Source organism: Octodon degus, unplaced genomic scaffold (genome assembly GCF_000260255.1).
Source record: "Octodon degus isolate 3935 unplaced genomic scaffold, OctDeg1.0 scaffold00098, whole genome shotgun sequence".
Taxonomy (NCBI): Eukaryota; Metazoa; Chordata; class Mammalia; order Rodentia; family Octodontidae; genus Octodon; species Octodon degus.
The window spans coordinates 1,667,235-1,682,526 of record NW_004524674.1 but is presented as its reverse complement, the minus strand read 5'-3'; the positions used below and the strand labels follow the sequence as shown (position 1 = coordinate 1,682,526).

At 52.2% G+C, this 15,292-nt stretch overlaps 1 protein-coding gene across 2 annotated transcripts in view; it reads right to left on the bottom strand.

Annotated features, from left to right (window-relative positions):
• The window catches only part of Pitpnm3 (PITPNM family member 3), a 90,170-nt gene extending 74,884 nt beyond the window's left edge, over window positions 1–15,286 (bottom strand). For both annotated transcript variants that reach the window (XM_004638310.2, XM_023723315.1), the window contains exon 1: window positions 15,238–15,286. In XM_004638310.2, the coding sequence (XP_004638367.1) occupies window positions 15,238–15,259 (22 nt within the window). In that variant the 5' untranslated portion in view covers window positions 15,260–15,286. The remainder of the gene's footprint in view (window positions 1–15,237) is intronic.
• Window positions 15,287–15,292: the final 6 nt, after the last annotated feature.

Genomic DNA, 15,292 nt, shown 5'->3' with positions numbered 1-15,292 from the left:
CACATGCCAGCCAGCCTCGCCCCCTGGTGGGCTGAGCTGGCCACACACACACACACACACACACTTAAATAAATAAATAAAAAGAACTAAAAATAATTTTAAAAATAAATAAATAAAAGCTTGTTATCAACTACCTACTGTATCAGTCAGCATGAGATAAGTTGAGCCGTGGTATCAAATTATCTTGGCTGTTTAAAGTAGCAGTGGTTTATTTCCCACATACACACCACTCAGAAGGGGCTCTGCTCACCTCAGTCACACAAAAGGGCCACCACCTTCACATGTAACCCTCTCAGTATGAGACAGCAAGGTCTCCTGAAGCAAGGGAGGAGAACACAGAAAATCTCACCCAGTCTTAAGTGCTTCTGCCCAGAAAGGACACAGCTCTGCTTACTTTCTATTGGCCAAATTTTGCAAATTACATGTCACACACACAACCAAAGTTATTTCCACTGTGGTAAGTGCTGGAGAGAACTCAGAACCCTCCCCTGTCACCTCGCCCTCCCACAAGTGTCAATGTGTTGCTACGGCTGAAAGACTGGACAGGCGTTCATGTACGGGTGCAGTTATCCACAGAGGAAAAAGTGATAAAGGAACTCATCCTTACTCATCAAAAGCACCTGGTCAGGGGGCCTGGGAGTTGGCTCAGTGGAATAAGCGCTTCCCTGGCAAGCATAAGGGTCTGAGTTCAATTCCCGGTTCCACAAAAAAAAAAAAAAAAAAAAAAAAAACCCTGGTCAACCACTGTAGTTATGAATGTTAGAGCTACATGGTGTCTCTCTTTCACCTCCAATTCATTGCTTCTCTCTGATAAATCCACTTTGTTTCTATGACTTGACTCCCTGTGATCAAACTACCTACCTGAATGTCTTCCCAAATGCATGTTTTATCTTGTTTGCTGTTATTCTCCTTGCTTTTAAATTACATGCCTGCATGGGTTTTTAACTGCATATTCTTAAATTTGTTTAAGAGGGAGCCAAGGTCACCCCTGCCCTTATGCAGGGACTGCTCAAGACAGCCTGGGGAAAGCCAGTTGCATACACTTACAGAAAGAACCTATAAAAATGGATCTGTTAAGAAGCAGACTTCACGTGGCTTCTGGACAGAAATTCTCCTTCCACCTCCTCCTCCAATGTACTGATTTTCTAGCAAATGGCAAATGTCATATTTCAAAGATGGAAAAGAACAATGGACAGTGTCTGGAGAGGATCTGAAGGGAGGAAAGCTGGGGAGGGTGTCAAGTGACCTGAAGCACAAATGATGAGAAGCCTGTGCAGACATGGATAGGCACACCCGCTCCTGCGCAGGTGCATGGAGGGTGGACAGGCAGAGTGTGTGGATAACAGCCTCCCTGGATGAAAGAACCGCAAGGGAAGACTGGCATGTCTGAGAGGGAGAAAGAAATGCACAGGGTTAAAGCCACAGATGGACAATGTACTCAAAGAGACCAGAGAACAGCAAACAGTCAAACCAGGCAGGGGAGGGCCTGTCATGGACAGAAGCTTGTGAATTCTGAGGTTCCTTCCCGCTGCTCCCAGAGTTACCACCTGCGTACCTCAAGAAGAGGGGATACAGATGGCTGAGAGAGCCAGAAAGCCTCCTAAGGGAAGTGTCATAGGAAGGTGTGTCAGAGGGCTCTCAGGGTCTTCAGAATCACATGGGCAGGATGGTCTAAACAGCGAAGACAGGGTCTAGAGCAGAGTCTTCTTCCTACACTTTTCTGTATTTTCTGGGTCCAATATGTGATCCCTTCCTTGTGTCCATGGAAGATGGACAAAGAGTATTTGACAAACAAACAAGTCAATAACTAGGACCAGCTGACTGTGCGGGTCGGGGGGCAGCACTCTGTTGGCTGCTTTACCGATGTCACTGAAAATCACTCTAACCAAGCACAGTAGAGCAGCCATGGGTCCACCTTACAGCAAGGGAAACAGGTTCAGAGATGCAAAGGCATTTTCTAGAGGATACAAAGCTAATTAATAACAGAAGCAAGATTTGAACACAAGAGGCCAGGGAGATAGCTCAGTAGCATAAGTGCTTGCCTTGCAAGCACAAGGTCCTGAGTTTAATCCCTGGTACCACAAAGAAAGAAAGAGAGAGAGAGAGAGAGAGAGAGAGAGAGAGAGAGAGAGAGAGAGAGAGAGAACTTATTAGTGTCAGCCAGATAGCTCAGCAGACTAAAGCGCTTGCTTAGGCAGAGCACAGTGGCCAGGGTTCAATCCACTGCCTGCCATGCTGGCCCCGCCCCCAGGGAGCAATGAGACGCTGATTGAGACTGATTGAGGTATGGTGGCACGCACCTGTAATCCCAGCTCTTGGGAGGCTGAACACAGGCAGATCACTACAAATTTGATCTATGTAATGTGACCCTGTAGACTGTGAGAAGATTTGAACACAGATCCATCTGGCTTCAGTGTGTGTGCTCAGAATTACCAGGTTGTCTCTGTGTAAGAGCTCAGAATGAGTGACCACCATCTTTCCTCTTTTTAATATCTATTTTAAAATCCCTTATTTATTTATATGGTACAGGTCTTGCTACACAGCTCAGACTCACAGCCATCCTTCTGTCTCAGCCACCATGCCTGGTTTTGGTGGCTGGTTCACCACAGTGCCTGCATGGCATTTGGTACTAGGGAGCAAACCTGGGTCCTTGCATTTGCCAGGCAGGCGCTTAGACCACTGAGCTATCTCCCTAGCCCTGTCTTTCCTCTCTTTGCTACCTGTTCTTTTGGCCAATGTTAACCAGCCTGCCTGCTACTGACCAGCTGGACAAAGGCTCAGAAGTCTGCTCCTAGCTCTTTATAGGATCCATGGCCCTGAGAGCTCAGCTGGGAGCTCCTACTTCTAGAACCATCTGCCCATCGGGTCTAGAAATGAGTGTTTACGTATCCCTATGCCTGTGAAAACATCCTGTATAGCAGTGTCTAGAAATTATATATATAATATATATATTTAGTACATGATCTATAGGGTCTCACTATAATATATATATTTAGTACATGATCTATAGGGTCTCACTACACAGATCAGACTCATAGTGATCCTCATGTTTGCAGCCCCCCAAGCACTGGGATTATAGGCATGCGCCACCTCACCCAGTCTCAATTACCATCTCAGTGTGCCCTGGAGCAGGGCTGGCAAGGCACACTGGAGATTGAACCCTGGTCCCTGTGCCTGCCTAAGCAGGTGCTTTAGTCCATTGAGCTATCTGGCCAGCCCTTGAGGTATCTAGTATTACATAGGTATCTGTCACTGGGTCCATGTGGTTCTCTGTGTGTGTGTGTGTGTGTGTGTGTGTGTGTGTGTGTGTGTGTGTGTGTGTCTTTATTCCTGGGGGAGTACAAGTTTCCCAACTGCCACTCACCCCTTCCAAGGACCACTCGTAAGACATCTCCCATCCATGGATGAGAATTTAACATCCAGGTCAGTGCATGGGCATTGGAGGGACTCAAGCCAGGATTCAAGTCTATCACTTATTGTCTATAAAGCCAAAGTGAGTTCTCATCTTTCAGCCTCCATCTTCTTAGCTTTAAAACAGGTATCATGACCCTTGCCTCACTGTTAGATTTCACCAAGATCAGTTGCCAAAATGTCCTTCAGAACACTGCCCAGGCCTCAGAAAAATGACGGCCTTCCTCAGCCACAAAACCAAGGCTTGAGGCTGGGTACAACCACCTGAGGCGCCTCCAACAGCTACCAGGGGCCCTGTCCAAGGGCCTTCCTGTCTCTTTCCAGGCTCTGCCTACTGATTCCTGAAGACCACATTGATTTATAAACTCTAAATCAGGATCAAAGAGAAGGCAGCACCCTAGCACTTTGCAGGGCAAATCAAGTGATCGGCACTCCATGGCCAGGCCGGCAGAGCTCCATGCTGACCCTGCAGTGAGAGGGCTCTGGGGGCAATCCCATCGGCCCACCTCCTGGAGTCCAGTGTCGTGTCCCAGGTCTGCATCTCCCTTGCCTGGGTGTGGCCAGAGATCTCAGGTCAGGTTATTGGCTCCATCTGCCTGCCTTCCCATGTCAGTCTAATCTCCCAGTGACATGTACATGTCCAGATGAGCAAACACACAGATTCCTGTGAATGCTCTGCTCTACCCAGGGCAGCCCTGGCCCAAGGGCAAAATGCGCCCAGAAGGAAGACACTGCCCTACACTCAGAAGCCTTGTCAGAAAAGATGGTTCAGCACTAGGAAAGCCTTGGCTCAGCAAGATGAGGAATAAAGGCATTGGCCAGTGCTTCCAGGGCCAGATCTCGGGCCAGATGGTGCCTGAGAGGAAGAAGTAGGGGACAGAGATGAGCTGGAACAGTCCCTGCCCTTGAGCGTGCCAGCCTTGCACTGTGTACTACACAGAACAGAGGAGCAGGCACGGAGTCCTTGTGCCAAATTCCACACATGCCACAGCAGTCCAGGCAGGGTCTCAGCAGGTGTAGGCCATACTTCCCAGAGCTAGGGATCGGGCAGCTGGAGGGCCCTAGAGCCTTCCTGCGAGAAGGGGACCCACACTGATCCTCAAAGGAAAAGCCAGGAGATGTCCAAGCTGAGGCAGAATGTAAAGGAGGGGGAGACCTGGGTCATAGAAATGGAGCCATTTCCAGGAAGCTGGATCTGGAACTTTTGCCACAAGAGTAAGAAACCTAGTATGTCAGGGCAAGGGAGAAAAAGGGGATGTCTACTGAGAGCTCTGACTCTGTGGGAGCAACACACACACACACACACACACACACACACACACACACAGGCCTCCAGGGAGGCAAAAGCACCCTTAGAATGGCCAGGGATTGCACAATACTGTCCTGGCACCACACCTGCCATCCTGTTGGCTGGTGACTGTGGCCAACTCAAGGCCCAGCCCTGCCTGAGGCTGTCTGTAAACCTGTCTGGGTGGTGCCAGATCTCAGAGCAATTTGCACCTCAGAAAAGGTGAGGGCCTGAGAGGCAGGTAAATATGCAGCTTCATCAGAGCCACTGGCTCACTGGACAGTCTTAGTCAGTCTATCTGTCTGTCTCTCCCTCCCTCCCTGTCCTTCCCTCCCTCTCACACATGCATGCACACACAGAGGTGTGTACATGTGCACGAGAATGCCAGGTTTAACAAGCACAAACCTGGGTCCAACACCTGGCACTCGACCTGGTTGAAATGATCAAGCCTCTGCTCCTGATGGGCGGTGAGAGCCCATGTGCACACGGATCGCAGCCCACACGCTGCCTACACAGGCTCAGGTAGAATCACACTTCTCTGCTCCTCACTCCTGCCTGTGGCCCCAGGAGTCTAAAGGCACCAGGCGGGGTGTGGAGCTCTGCAGAGCCTGGGTGAGACTGCAGACAGCCCAGTCAGTCTGTCTGGAGGCCCATGTCTTCCCGCTACCTCATCCTCCCCTGAGCCCACCATCCCCTCCCTCAAGGGCTCTCGTCTCAGCTCACATGCTTTTCCATTAGTGATCATAGGAAATGATGCTAAATTGCTCTGTGCCTCACTCTTTCCACCTGTAATACAGGGTGGTCATCATACTTCCATTGAGTAGCAGTGGGGTTTAAACAAATACATGAAAAAGGCTTAGCATAGTGCCTTCTACCCCGCAGTGCCTCATACCTCTATAGAAGGGTTTATTAAGTAAAATGCCAAATCATGATTATCTGAGGGCTTTTCTTTTGCTTCTTTCCTATGTGGCAATTTCTCCCCAGAACCCTGGAATGGGAGGCCCTCCTCTTCCCTACCCATGGGACTGATCCTTCTGGCCTCTCTTTTGTCATAGCTCTGGCAGGTGTTAGACCTGTCCCCCAAAGTTTAAGTCACCTAAGCCAGGGTCTGCTCTCCTCTGCCTCCGCTCCCACCACACACTGCCACTGGGATGCTTTTCACAGCTTTCCATATTTCCTCCAGACCTCTGCTCCTGCCCTCCACTCCCTGCTCAATTTTATTCTCTTCCCATGCAAGCCTGGGTCATTAGCAGGAAGCCCTCTTTGCTCCTGAGGCCGGGCTGAAGCCTGCCTCTTCTGGGCTCCCACCCAATGTTCCTGTCCATCAGAGCCCCCCTCGCACCAGGTCTGTATCTGCTTTGTCCACGGGCCTGAGTCTTTCTTACCCTGGGCAGATATACCTAACTTTCCTAACTCAGGGATGGGTAGAGAAAGTCCTTTTTAGACTCAGCATGGTCCAGCCCAGGACAGAACTCAGGAAGGGCCCTCTCAGGAGAGCACCCATGGGTGTGTCCTCAAGACCTCTTTGGGTCAGATACTTAGGCATCAGGACAGCCCAGAGCCAGCCAGTCCATACCCAGCCTTGAAGGGGCTATGCAGCCACCCAGTGAGGATGAGAGGCCAGGAGAAGCTGCTTCCAGAAAAAGGCATTACTGAAGGAAACTAGTGCCAGTTGGGGGTTGGTTGCTATAGAAACAGTCCTAACTATCTCCTAAAATGCTAGATGTGCCACTGATGAGCTGTTGGGGGGGGGGCTGTTTCAGGGGACCACGAGAAGCCCTGGGAGGCCTCCCTGCTGTTGCCCCCAGTCCCTAAAGCTGACAACCTGGAGGATCCAGGAAAGGGATCCAGCTTCCAGGGGCAGAGAGGCAGTTCTGTCAGTACATGTATAATGCTCAAGAGCTGAGGTGGAGGCTTCAAGTTGCACAATCATCCTGACAGTAACTCAGGTCCTGGAGAAGAGGTATGACCTGGGCTTTCACCTCAACGGGCTCCCCAGTCTTCAGCCAAGCTCTGGGTAGACCCAGAACTCTGGCCATGGATCAACCCATGATCTCAGCCACAGAGGAGCTGCAGCCTCAATTCCAAAGCCAGGCATACATCTGACTACAGTCCTGGTTACAAACTAAGCCTGGACCTAGCCACAGACAAAGCAATGAGACCAGCCACAGGCAGGACTCTCCCCCAGCCATGGATGGTACCCAGCAGGGTCACTGAGCTTGCATCAAATAACCTTAAGGATATTTCACAATGAACATTAAATTCTGTACAACATTTGATACTTTTGCAAGATGTCCACAACCTTTACTTCCCATCAGCTTCACAGTGGCCCAGAAAAGTCAGCTGTGATCCCTGTTTTCAGGGAAGGAAACAGTCTGTTGCTGCACCTGCTGTCACTGCGCCTGCTTCTACAGGGAGGGCGTGGGGGAGCAGGGGTGTGACACGGCTCATCAGTGGCACACCTAGCATTTTAGGAGCTAGAACTCAGGTCTCAAACCACGGCCCAGGTGGCCAAACCAATTGCTTTGGAAAAGATATGCTTTTTGAAGACCTGCTGGTATTTCATAAATATGCTGTCTAAATACCCGTTAACTGCCTTATTTAGGAGATAATTAGCGATTAATAGCTTGGCTATCTATTGTACTTTCATTTGCTCTGCCAATTAGTCTCCCAACAGTTTTGAATTCTTTGGAACAATTCTCCAAAAGGCCCAGATGTCCCCTGTGTCCCGACAGACTCCTATTCCATAAGGAGAAGGCTCTCTCGGCCCCACAGAGGGAGTTCCCCGTAGCACTTGCCACTGGCGGGCTCTGCCACCTACAAGCTCCTCCAAGGGGCAGCCAGGGAGATGGGGAGGTGTGGAGCAGCCCAAAAGAGAGGACAGGATGGAGGAAGGCACTCCACCTGATTGTGCCAGAACCCCCTTACAGAGCTAAGAATGAAGGCTCCAAGATCCAAGCACCAAACCAGGGGATGGGGGCCAGAGTAGGGTCACAGCCATCTTACAGGACGCACACACCACCAGTCTGAAGCAATCAGTCACAGGGCAGCAGCCCACCACCCCCCACCCCTGCTAATCCAACCCCTCCACAGACCAATGTGACCCCACACAGACAGCATGTGCCATCTGCCATTCCAGGATTGGAAAGATGAGACCCAATGTTGACCTCTCCCTGGTCCCCTCCATTCAGTGCTAAAAGACAGTGTCAGGAACTGTCATTGGGCCCCTGAAGGCCGGACCAGATATTGTGCTCATCACTGCCCCAGATTATACCACATGAGAAGGAAACAAAAAGCAACAAGGGAAAAACGCCCCCCTCCCCACCAGGACATGATGGCAACGCTCGAAATAGCTCTTTTTGCCACCAGGCATGATTCCAGAGCATCTCAACAGGAACTAGCTTCATGAGGAGGGACAAGAAGTGGGAACCATCATGGCCATGGGAGAGCCAGAAGGAGTTTTAATCAAGGAGCGGGAGGGCCTGGGCCAATTCAGAACAATCCAGAAAGGGTCAATGGTACATGGGTGAGGGGTGGCCCCAGAGGCTCAGAATCTCTGAAAGACTCAGAGAACAAGCTCAAGCCTTTCAGCTGTCAGCTCCTGGGTGCTTATGGTCACAAATCCTCCACACCTAAGTCTCTCCCCAAGGAGAGCTGGAGTGCAGGACGTGACGTGCTCTGCAAATACCCAGAGCCGAGCAAACACAGCGTCAGCAGCAGAAGGCTCAAAAGAGGCCTCTCAGATCCACCAGAACTCAGTGCCCCTCCCAGACAGAGCCCAACGTGTTTCTATTTTTGCTTTCAACCCTTGTTTGGCATCCCTGGCTAACAGACATCTACTTCCCCTCCCTCCAGAATAACAGGTCATCTGGGAAGTGGAATACTTCCTTGCTGGCCTCCCCGCCCCCATTTGTCTGACCCCCGCAGAGAGATCAACTACAACCAGGCCCCCTCCAGAAGCAAGCCATGCCCCTTAAGCTCTTGGACAGCAGCCCTGGAGCAGCACACCTAGAGCAGACAGACAGACAGCCAGCTGGACAGCCAGCACCCAGGTTTTCAAAAGCAGGCAGCCTCACACCAGCTGTCCAAACCCAGCTCTCAACCACACCTGGAGCCTTGAAAGCACCCACCCTGCCCAGGTACAGCCATAGAGCCCAGTTAGGCCACATCCTGCACCCTCCCCACAGCCTCAAACTGAGTTTCGGCCACACAGCCTTTTATCTGGGTCTCAGCCTGGCCCCATGCACACTGGAGTCTCACAGATGAGACTCCAATCCAGAGGAAGCAGGCTAGCTTCTGCTCTGCCTGCTGGGACCGGGCTCCCACCCAGAGCCTCAGCCAGCAGGAGGAACAAGGGGCCTTATCCATCCTCACTGAACACATACCCCATGGGGGCTGGTGGCCACACAGCTGTACAGGCCTCCGCAGGCACACGTGGGACCCTGGAGGTGGCATTTACCTCCGGAGTGACTCACTAGGCTCCCAATCCTTTGCAAAAGGGGGTGCAACTTAACATTTTCTTTTCTCTTTAGAAAACAAGAATTTTTAAAGAGAAGAGGGTAGAGAGACTTGAGGGAGTGGGTGGGGAATTCAGATCTCATTTGATTTCCAAACTCATTTGTTATGCATTCTCTGCTCCCCCTCCCACCTTCAGCCCTGCCCTTGGGGGCCCTGGCCACCCACCCTCTTTCAAAAGGCTCCTAGCTGTAGGTCTGCTGGTAAGCTAGGTTGAGGATCCCCATGCCCATGGTCTACGTGCAAGTCCTCAGCTCCTCCTTTATCCCCTACACTCAACCATCCATCCAAGAGAATCCATGGGAGGTAGGGACCGCCCTCAGCCCAGTGAAGGCAGCAGTGGGAGGCAGGAGAGAGGAGCATGTGAGGAGCTGCAAAGCTCCTTCTAACCCCCAAACTCCTCCTCCTCCTCCTCCTCCTCCTCTTCTTCCTCTTCCTCTTCATCTTCCTCTTCCTCTTCTTCTTCTTCTCCTTCTCCTTTTTTCCCTTTCACAGATGAAAAAACTGAAGCCCAGAGAAGGTAATTCAAGATTAACTAGGACCAGAAGTATGTCTCTGCTTCATTAAACAATTTAACTCCAGGAAATGTTAAACGCAAGAGTGAAAGAGACCTAAATGCTAACTCCAACTTTACATGTGATTGTATAACCAGACACCCCTAAATTTCATCATCCATAAAATGGGAACAGCATGGACCCTACCATGAAGAAATGCTGTCAAGGAAAGTCATTGGACAGGAAAGTGCTGAAGGCTGCAATAAGACAACACCAAGATTGTTCCCACAATGCAGTCTCTGACCCTGTCCACCTTTCCCCAAGCCTGGAATCTGGGAGAATTCCCAGTAAGCTACCAGATACTACCAGGAAGTCCCATTCCCAAAGCTGCACTGGTCTCTGAGAGTCCACATTGTCTGCCCTGGACTTAAGAGAATGACCTCTTGCCTTTCTTCTCTTTTCTTTTCTGTTTCTTCTCTTTTCTTTTCTGTTTCTGTTTAGTATAGGGTTTACAAGGTCTCACTACACAGATCAGACTCGTAGTGATTCTCCTGTTTTCAGCCTCCCAAGAGCTGGGATTACAGGCGCACACCACCACACCCAGTCTCAATCGCCATGTCAGTGCACCCCAGGGGTGGAGTCAGCATGGCACACCAGGTATCCATCCCTAGTCTCTGCGTCTGCCTAAGCAGGCACTTTAATCCACTGAGCTATCTGACCAGCCCCTTCTTGCCTTTCTGACCTAGTCTCCCAGTATGCATATTTGACAGGCAAACTGAAAGATCGTTAAGCTTCCTCCAGCTATGCACCATCACAACATGCAGTGTACGTGAGGAAATCCCACAGTTCTGGCCCATCTCACCCAGATGTGGCCCCAGCAAGGGCAGAGGGGAAGCACTGAGCCACAGCCTTTTCTTCTGCATCCCACTGCTGGGTTCTCAGACAAAGAAATTTTCAAGTCTCAGGGAGGCTAGTGGGGGTAAGATGGACCAGGCCAAGGTCAAGCACAGGAAGTGGGTCTTCTGTCTGGGTGGCACCATCTTTGCTTATGTGATGATGCCAACAATCAGGACGAAGGGCTGCAAAGGGTCTTAAGCAGGGGGCCTGCTGAGACCTACTGCTGTAACAGGTAATTCCACAGGGACCAGAGGTTTGGCTTCAGAATATGAGAACTACCCAAGCTCTAGCACATCCTCAATGGCAAGGATGTCTAGGATGGCTGCCACAAGGAATCTTTAGGAGTTTTAAGAAAAGCCAGGAGTCTGGACACTGGCCACCCACCTAGGGCCTGAGGAGGGAAGGACAATCTCCCTGTAGAAGGTGATACTGTTTCTCACATAAACAGGAAAGCTGTCCTGGTGTCCTAAGAGTGGAAATTTTCAGAGTCCAGAGAACCCCAGTCTTATTCCCTTTCTCAAGCTTCCAGGTATTTCCACCACTGGTGAGCCCTTGGTCCCTGCCCCTGGATGCCATAAAGCAAGTCACTCTGAAGGAGTTCTGACTTTAGGGTGACGTAAAGGCACGCACTCCTTCCAGGAAGGCCAATAAAGGAAGCCGACTCATCAAACGCACAATGATGCAGGAAATCCAGGGTCCAGGCTCAGGTTCCTGCCTTCATTTTCTGTGGCCTTGAGCAACCCCAATCTTCCTTAGACCTTAGTGCCCCCTTCCATTAACAAGGGCTTAGAACACAAATATAAGGGAGCGTCCCTCCCACTCTGACTTGGGAGGATCAGGTTTACTGACTTAAACGATTGGGTCTGATGCACTGCACCAGCCAGCCCCACCCCTTGGATCAGAGGCCAGCACCTAGGAGTAAACTGGTTCCTCCAGCCTGGAAGGCTCGGCCCTGTGGCTGCAGCTTGGTCTCTTCAAACATTCCTTCCCCCTCCCTCCTGATTCCCAGACCCTTGTGGCTGATCACCCAGTTCCTGCCCAGCCTGAGGATGTTGAGAGCCCCCCATGTGCATGGTCCCAGGTCCACAGACACACTGCAGCCTTCTGGGGCACAGAGGGAGTGCCCCAGGCCTGAGCAGAGGAAAGAAAGGGAGGGGCACTGGCAAGAACCAGAACAAACCCTCCCAACACAGGCAGCTGGGCCAGGCTGGCCCCTCTCCAGCCCCCAGGAGCCTCACAAAGCAGCCAGAGGGATGTGTCAAAACACCTAGTTTCATGCTATCACTGCTGTCCTCAGTGCTCTTTGGCTCTCCATTTTGCCTCCTGTACTCTGTAGGAACCTGCTGCCCCACCAGCTGGGTTTCTTTACTTCCTGCTGCTCCCCCCCCACCAACTGCCCTGCCACACGTACAAGTCTACTTCCAAACTCCCTGCCTTTTTCAGGCCATGATGACCTACCTGCACCTGAAGCCTGCTCTTAATCACCTTTCCATGCAAATTCTGCCAGCCCTTAAAGACCCCTCTCCTAGGAAGAAAGCCTTCACTGTCTCAAATTAATCACTGGCCTCCTCTGCCCCACAAATAGCTCTGTACTGTGAATTACCAGTATTTCCTTTACAGAGTCCTGAGTCCTCCCCTACCCTTGGCCTCCGCCTTCCTGGTGCTGGCCTTTACTGCCAAGGTAGGCTTCCCTCCTCCTTTGTCCAAAGGCTTCTTTCCTTCCCCTCAAGACTAGATGGGTGTGGGAAGAGGCATAGGATTGGTGCAGGGAGAGTGGCTTGTTTGTTTTGTTTTTATTTTTTGAGACAGGGTCTTGCTATGTAATTCAGGTTGGCCTTGGACTCATTGCGTGTCCAGGCTGGCCTCAAACTCATGGCACTCATCCTACCGCAGCCTCTCTTGTGCTGAGATTACGGGAAGGTACCACCACACCTGGCTACCAGGAGCACTCTTATCTTTGTGGCTAAAATCCCCTCCATTTGGAAACTGGCATTTGGATCTACCTTCTCCAGATCACCCTATCCTTTCTGGGACCTGATTACAGCTTTCTCTTGTACCTAAATTTTCCTGGCTACCTAAAAGTCCTTGAATGGCTTCTATTCTGATCCTGACACAGCTGGCATAGCCATGGCCAGCTGCTCAGGCTACATATTGCACAACAATGTGATGGCCTACAGTCAGACACCTGGAGCCCAAACCCTCATCTCTAGATAACTAGTCAGTTATCTACGAGGCAATTTTTAGAGGAAACCACTTACAGGAACAGAAGCAGGTGCTTCAGCCATGGCCCAGGTCCCCACAGCCTCCCTTTACTCTGGTGTCCCCCTCAGAGTGAAGGCCAGGCCATTCTGCCTACCTGCCATGGATGCAGTTCATACTGAATGGTCACCGCTCTCTGTGGCACATCCCTACCTTGGGCCTCAGTTTCCCTAGATACAAAGAGAGAGACTTGGGCTCCTGACTGCTAGGACTGCCTCTGTTCTAAAGCACATCCATCTGTTCTTCACGGAGGAAGTCCTGGGGGAGCTGTGATTCCGTCCACACACCACCGCGCGTGCATTTGCAATTCACTCGGTCTAGGAGTCTAGCAAAGTAAAGGAACATTTACAAAATGCAAAGCAGCCTGAAAGAGCTGAGAAAGGGAAGAGCAATCCAATGTTGCCGATCAGCGTGAAAGTCTCCCTGGGGCAGCAGCTGAGTAAAGGAGAAAGGAGCTGGGCAGGTGGATCACAGAGAACAGAAAGCTGTGCTGCCCTGAGGGAAAGGGCCCAGGGAAAGGGCCAAGCGTGAAATTGCAGCAGGAAATAGTGTTAGAACAGCATGAGGTGCTGGTGCCCTGAGCAGGACAGTTTTTTTCACCTGTCACTGGTATAAGTTCCCACAGCCTCAGCCCAGGGACCAAGCAAAGGACTCCCAGGCTAAGGAAGAGGGCCTGAGACTGGCACTCCCATTCGATAAGGTGGCTGACCCATCCGGGCGTTGATGGAGAAAATCCTTAGAATTCAGCGGACTTGGCTTTAAGTCCAAGCTTCGCCCAGCTCCTCTGGGCTGAGGAAATTGTTTCCCTGGGTGTCTATTTCCAGATGTTTTAAAACAAGCAGGAGAGTGACATTTCCAACCTCCCAGGGTCATCAGGCAGTAAAGGGTTCAGCACAGCAGTGCCTGGTGCCTCATTCAAACAACCACCACCAACAGCTTTTTTAGGAGGGTGTTGGGCAAGCGAGCTGTGCTTGTGGCGTCCAGACAGGTGTACACACATGAGCACACAGCGTGGGCCAGTGGGCAGGACATATGCTCTGCCCTGTGCCCTTTTGAGGAACGGGGTGAGGAAAAGAGAGGGAAGTAGAGAGCCTTTTCCAGCCTTCCCCAGGAAAGGAGAGGGAGGGGAGTGAGAAGTGGGGTGTTTGTATGTGTCCTGCGCTGTCTGTGTTTCACACAGCCAGCCGTGCCCTCCCAGCGCCCACCCAACAGGGTTCCTGGGGACAAAGTGGAGTGTGTTCTCAGGGACCTAACTCACAAGCCCAGTACAAATCCAGACACAGTGGTACCTGGTCCAGATCCTGGACAACATTGGGGGCTGGAAGAATTTACAGTCAGCTCAGGGTTACTCACACCTAGTATGCACACTAGTGGATTCACACTCATTCCATTACTATCATCGTTTATGGGTTGAGAAGTGGGGTTCACACCAGGCCGATGCTTGGTCCCAGGGGATGGCATGACACTGGCCAATATCACAGGTTGGGTGTGGGTTCACGGTAGCTTCTCACAGCCAACCTCACAAGCCAGCACTGCTGACACCAGACTTGATGCCGCCAACCATAGGGCCGGCCCTTTGGGCACAGGATTTCCCTAACCCCAGGCTCCCAAGGCACCATGGACACAGAGTGTGCAAAAAGGGACAGAGTCTGGTCCCCTCCTGATCCTAGCACCCAGTTCAGGGCCTGGCACAGAACAGATGTTGGTGAATGAACGTCTGGCTGGATGAATGAACGAATGACTAATATCCACTCCCTCAAATCACGGGCTACACAGCCTGAGCCTTCAGATCACAAAACCTGTGGGACCCCAAAAGAGGCGCCTTCAGACCCCCTCCGCCTCTCGCACCTGAGGCTCTGCATTACAGGCCCGGTGGGGGTGGGGACCAGAAGAACGTAGAGCACCCCTCTTGTTCCAGAAAGAATCTGGGTCTCCTGGCTGAGCTGGGGGCGGGGTAAAGGGGTTGTCGCGTCCTGGATAGAGAGTGGCAGGGCAAGGGGGCGCGTCCCGGCTTACGTTGCGGGGCGTGGGGTGGATGGGCGGCCGCGGGACATCCCCTCCGGTAGGGGCGCCTGGGTCTGCCCGGGCCTCGGTGGGCTGGAGAGAGCCCCCAACAGCGAGTCTGCACAGGGGTGCCGCAGACCTGGCCCCTTCCAGCGGGGCTCGAGGAAGGGACGCGGCATCCCACGAGCTAACGGGGGCGCAGGAAGGACGCGGGTCGCGCCGAGTCCCCTCGCCACCGCCGCCCCCTCCAGTCCGGCCGGAACCTCCGCCCACCTGCGCAGGGGGCTCACCTGGGCGCTCGGCCCCTCCCCAGGAGGCGCGGGTCCCTCCCCCGGCCACCGGCCCTGCCCTCCCGGCGCCCGCCCTCACCTGCGCCGCCCGCCTTGGCCATGTCCCGGGCGGCGGGCTCCGCTGCGCTGCGCGC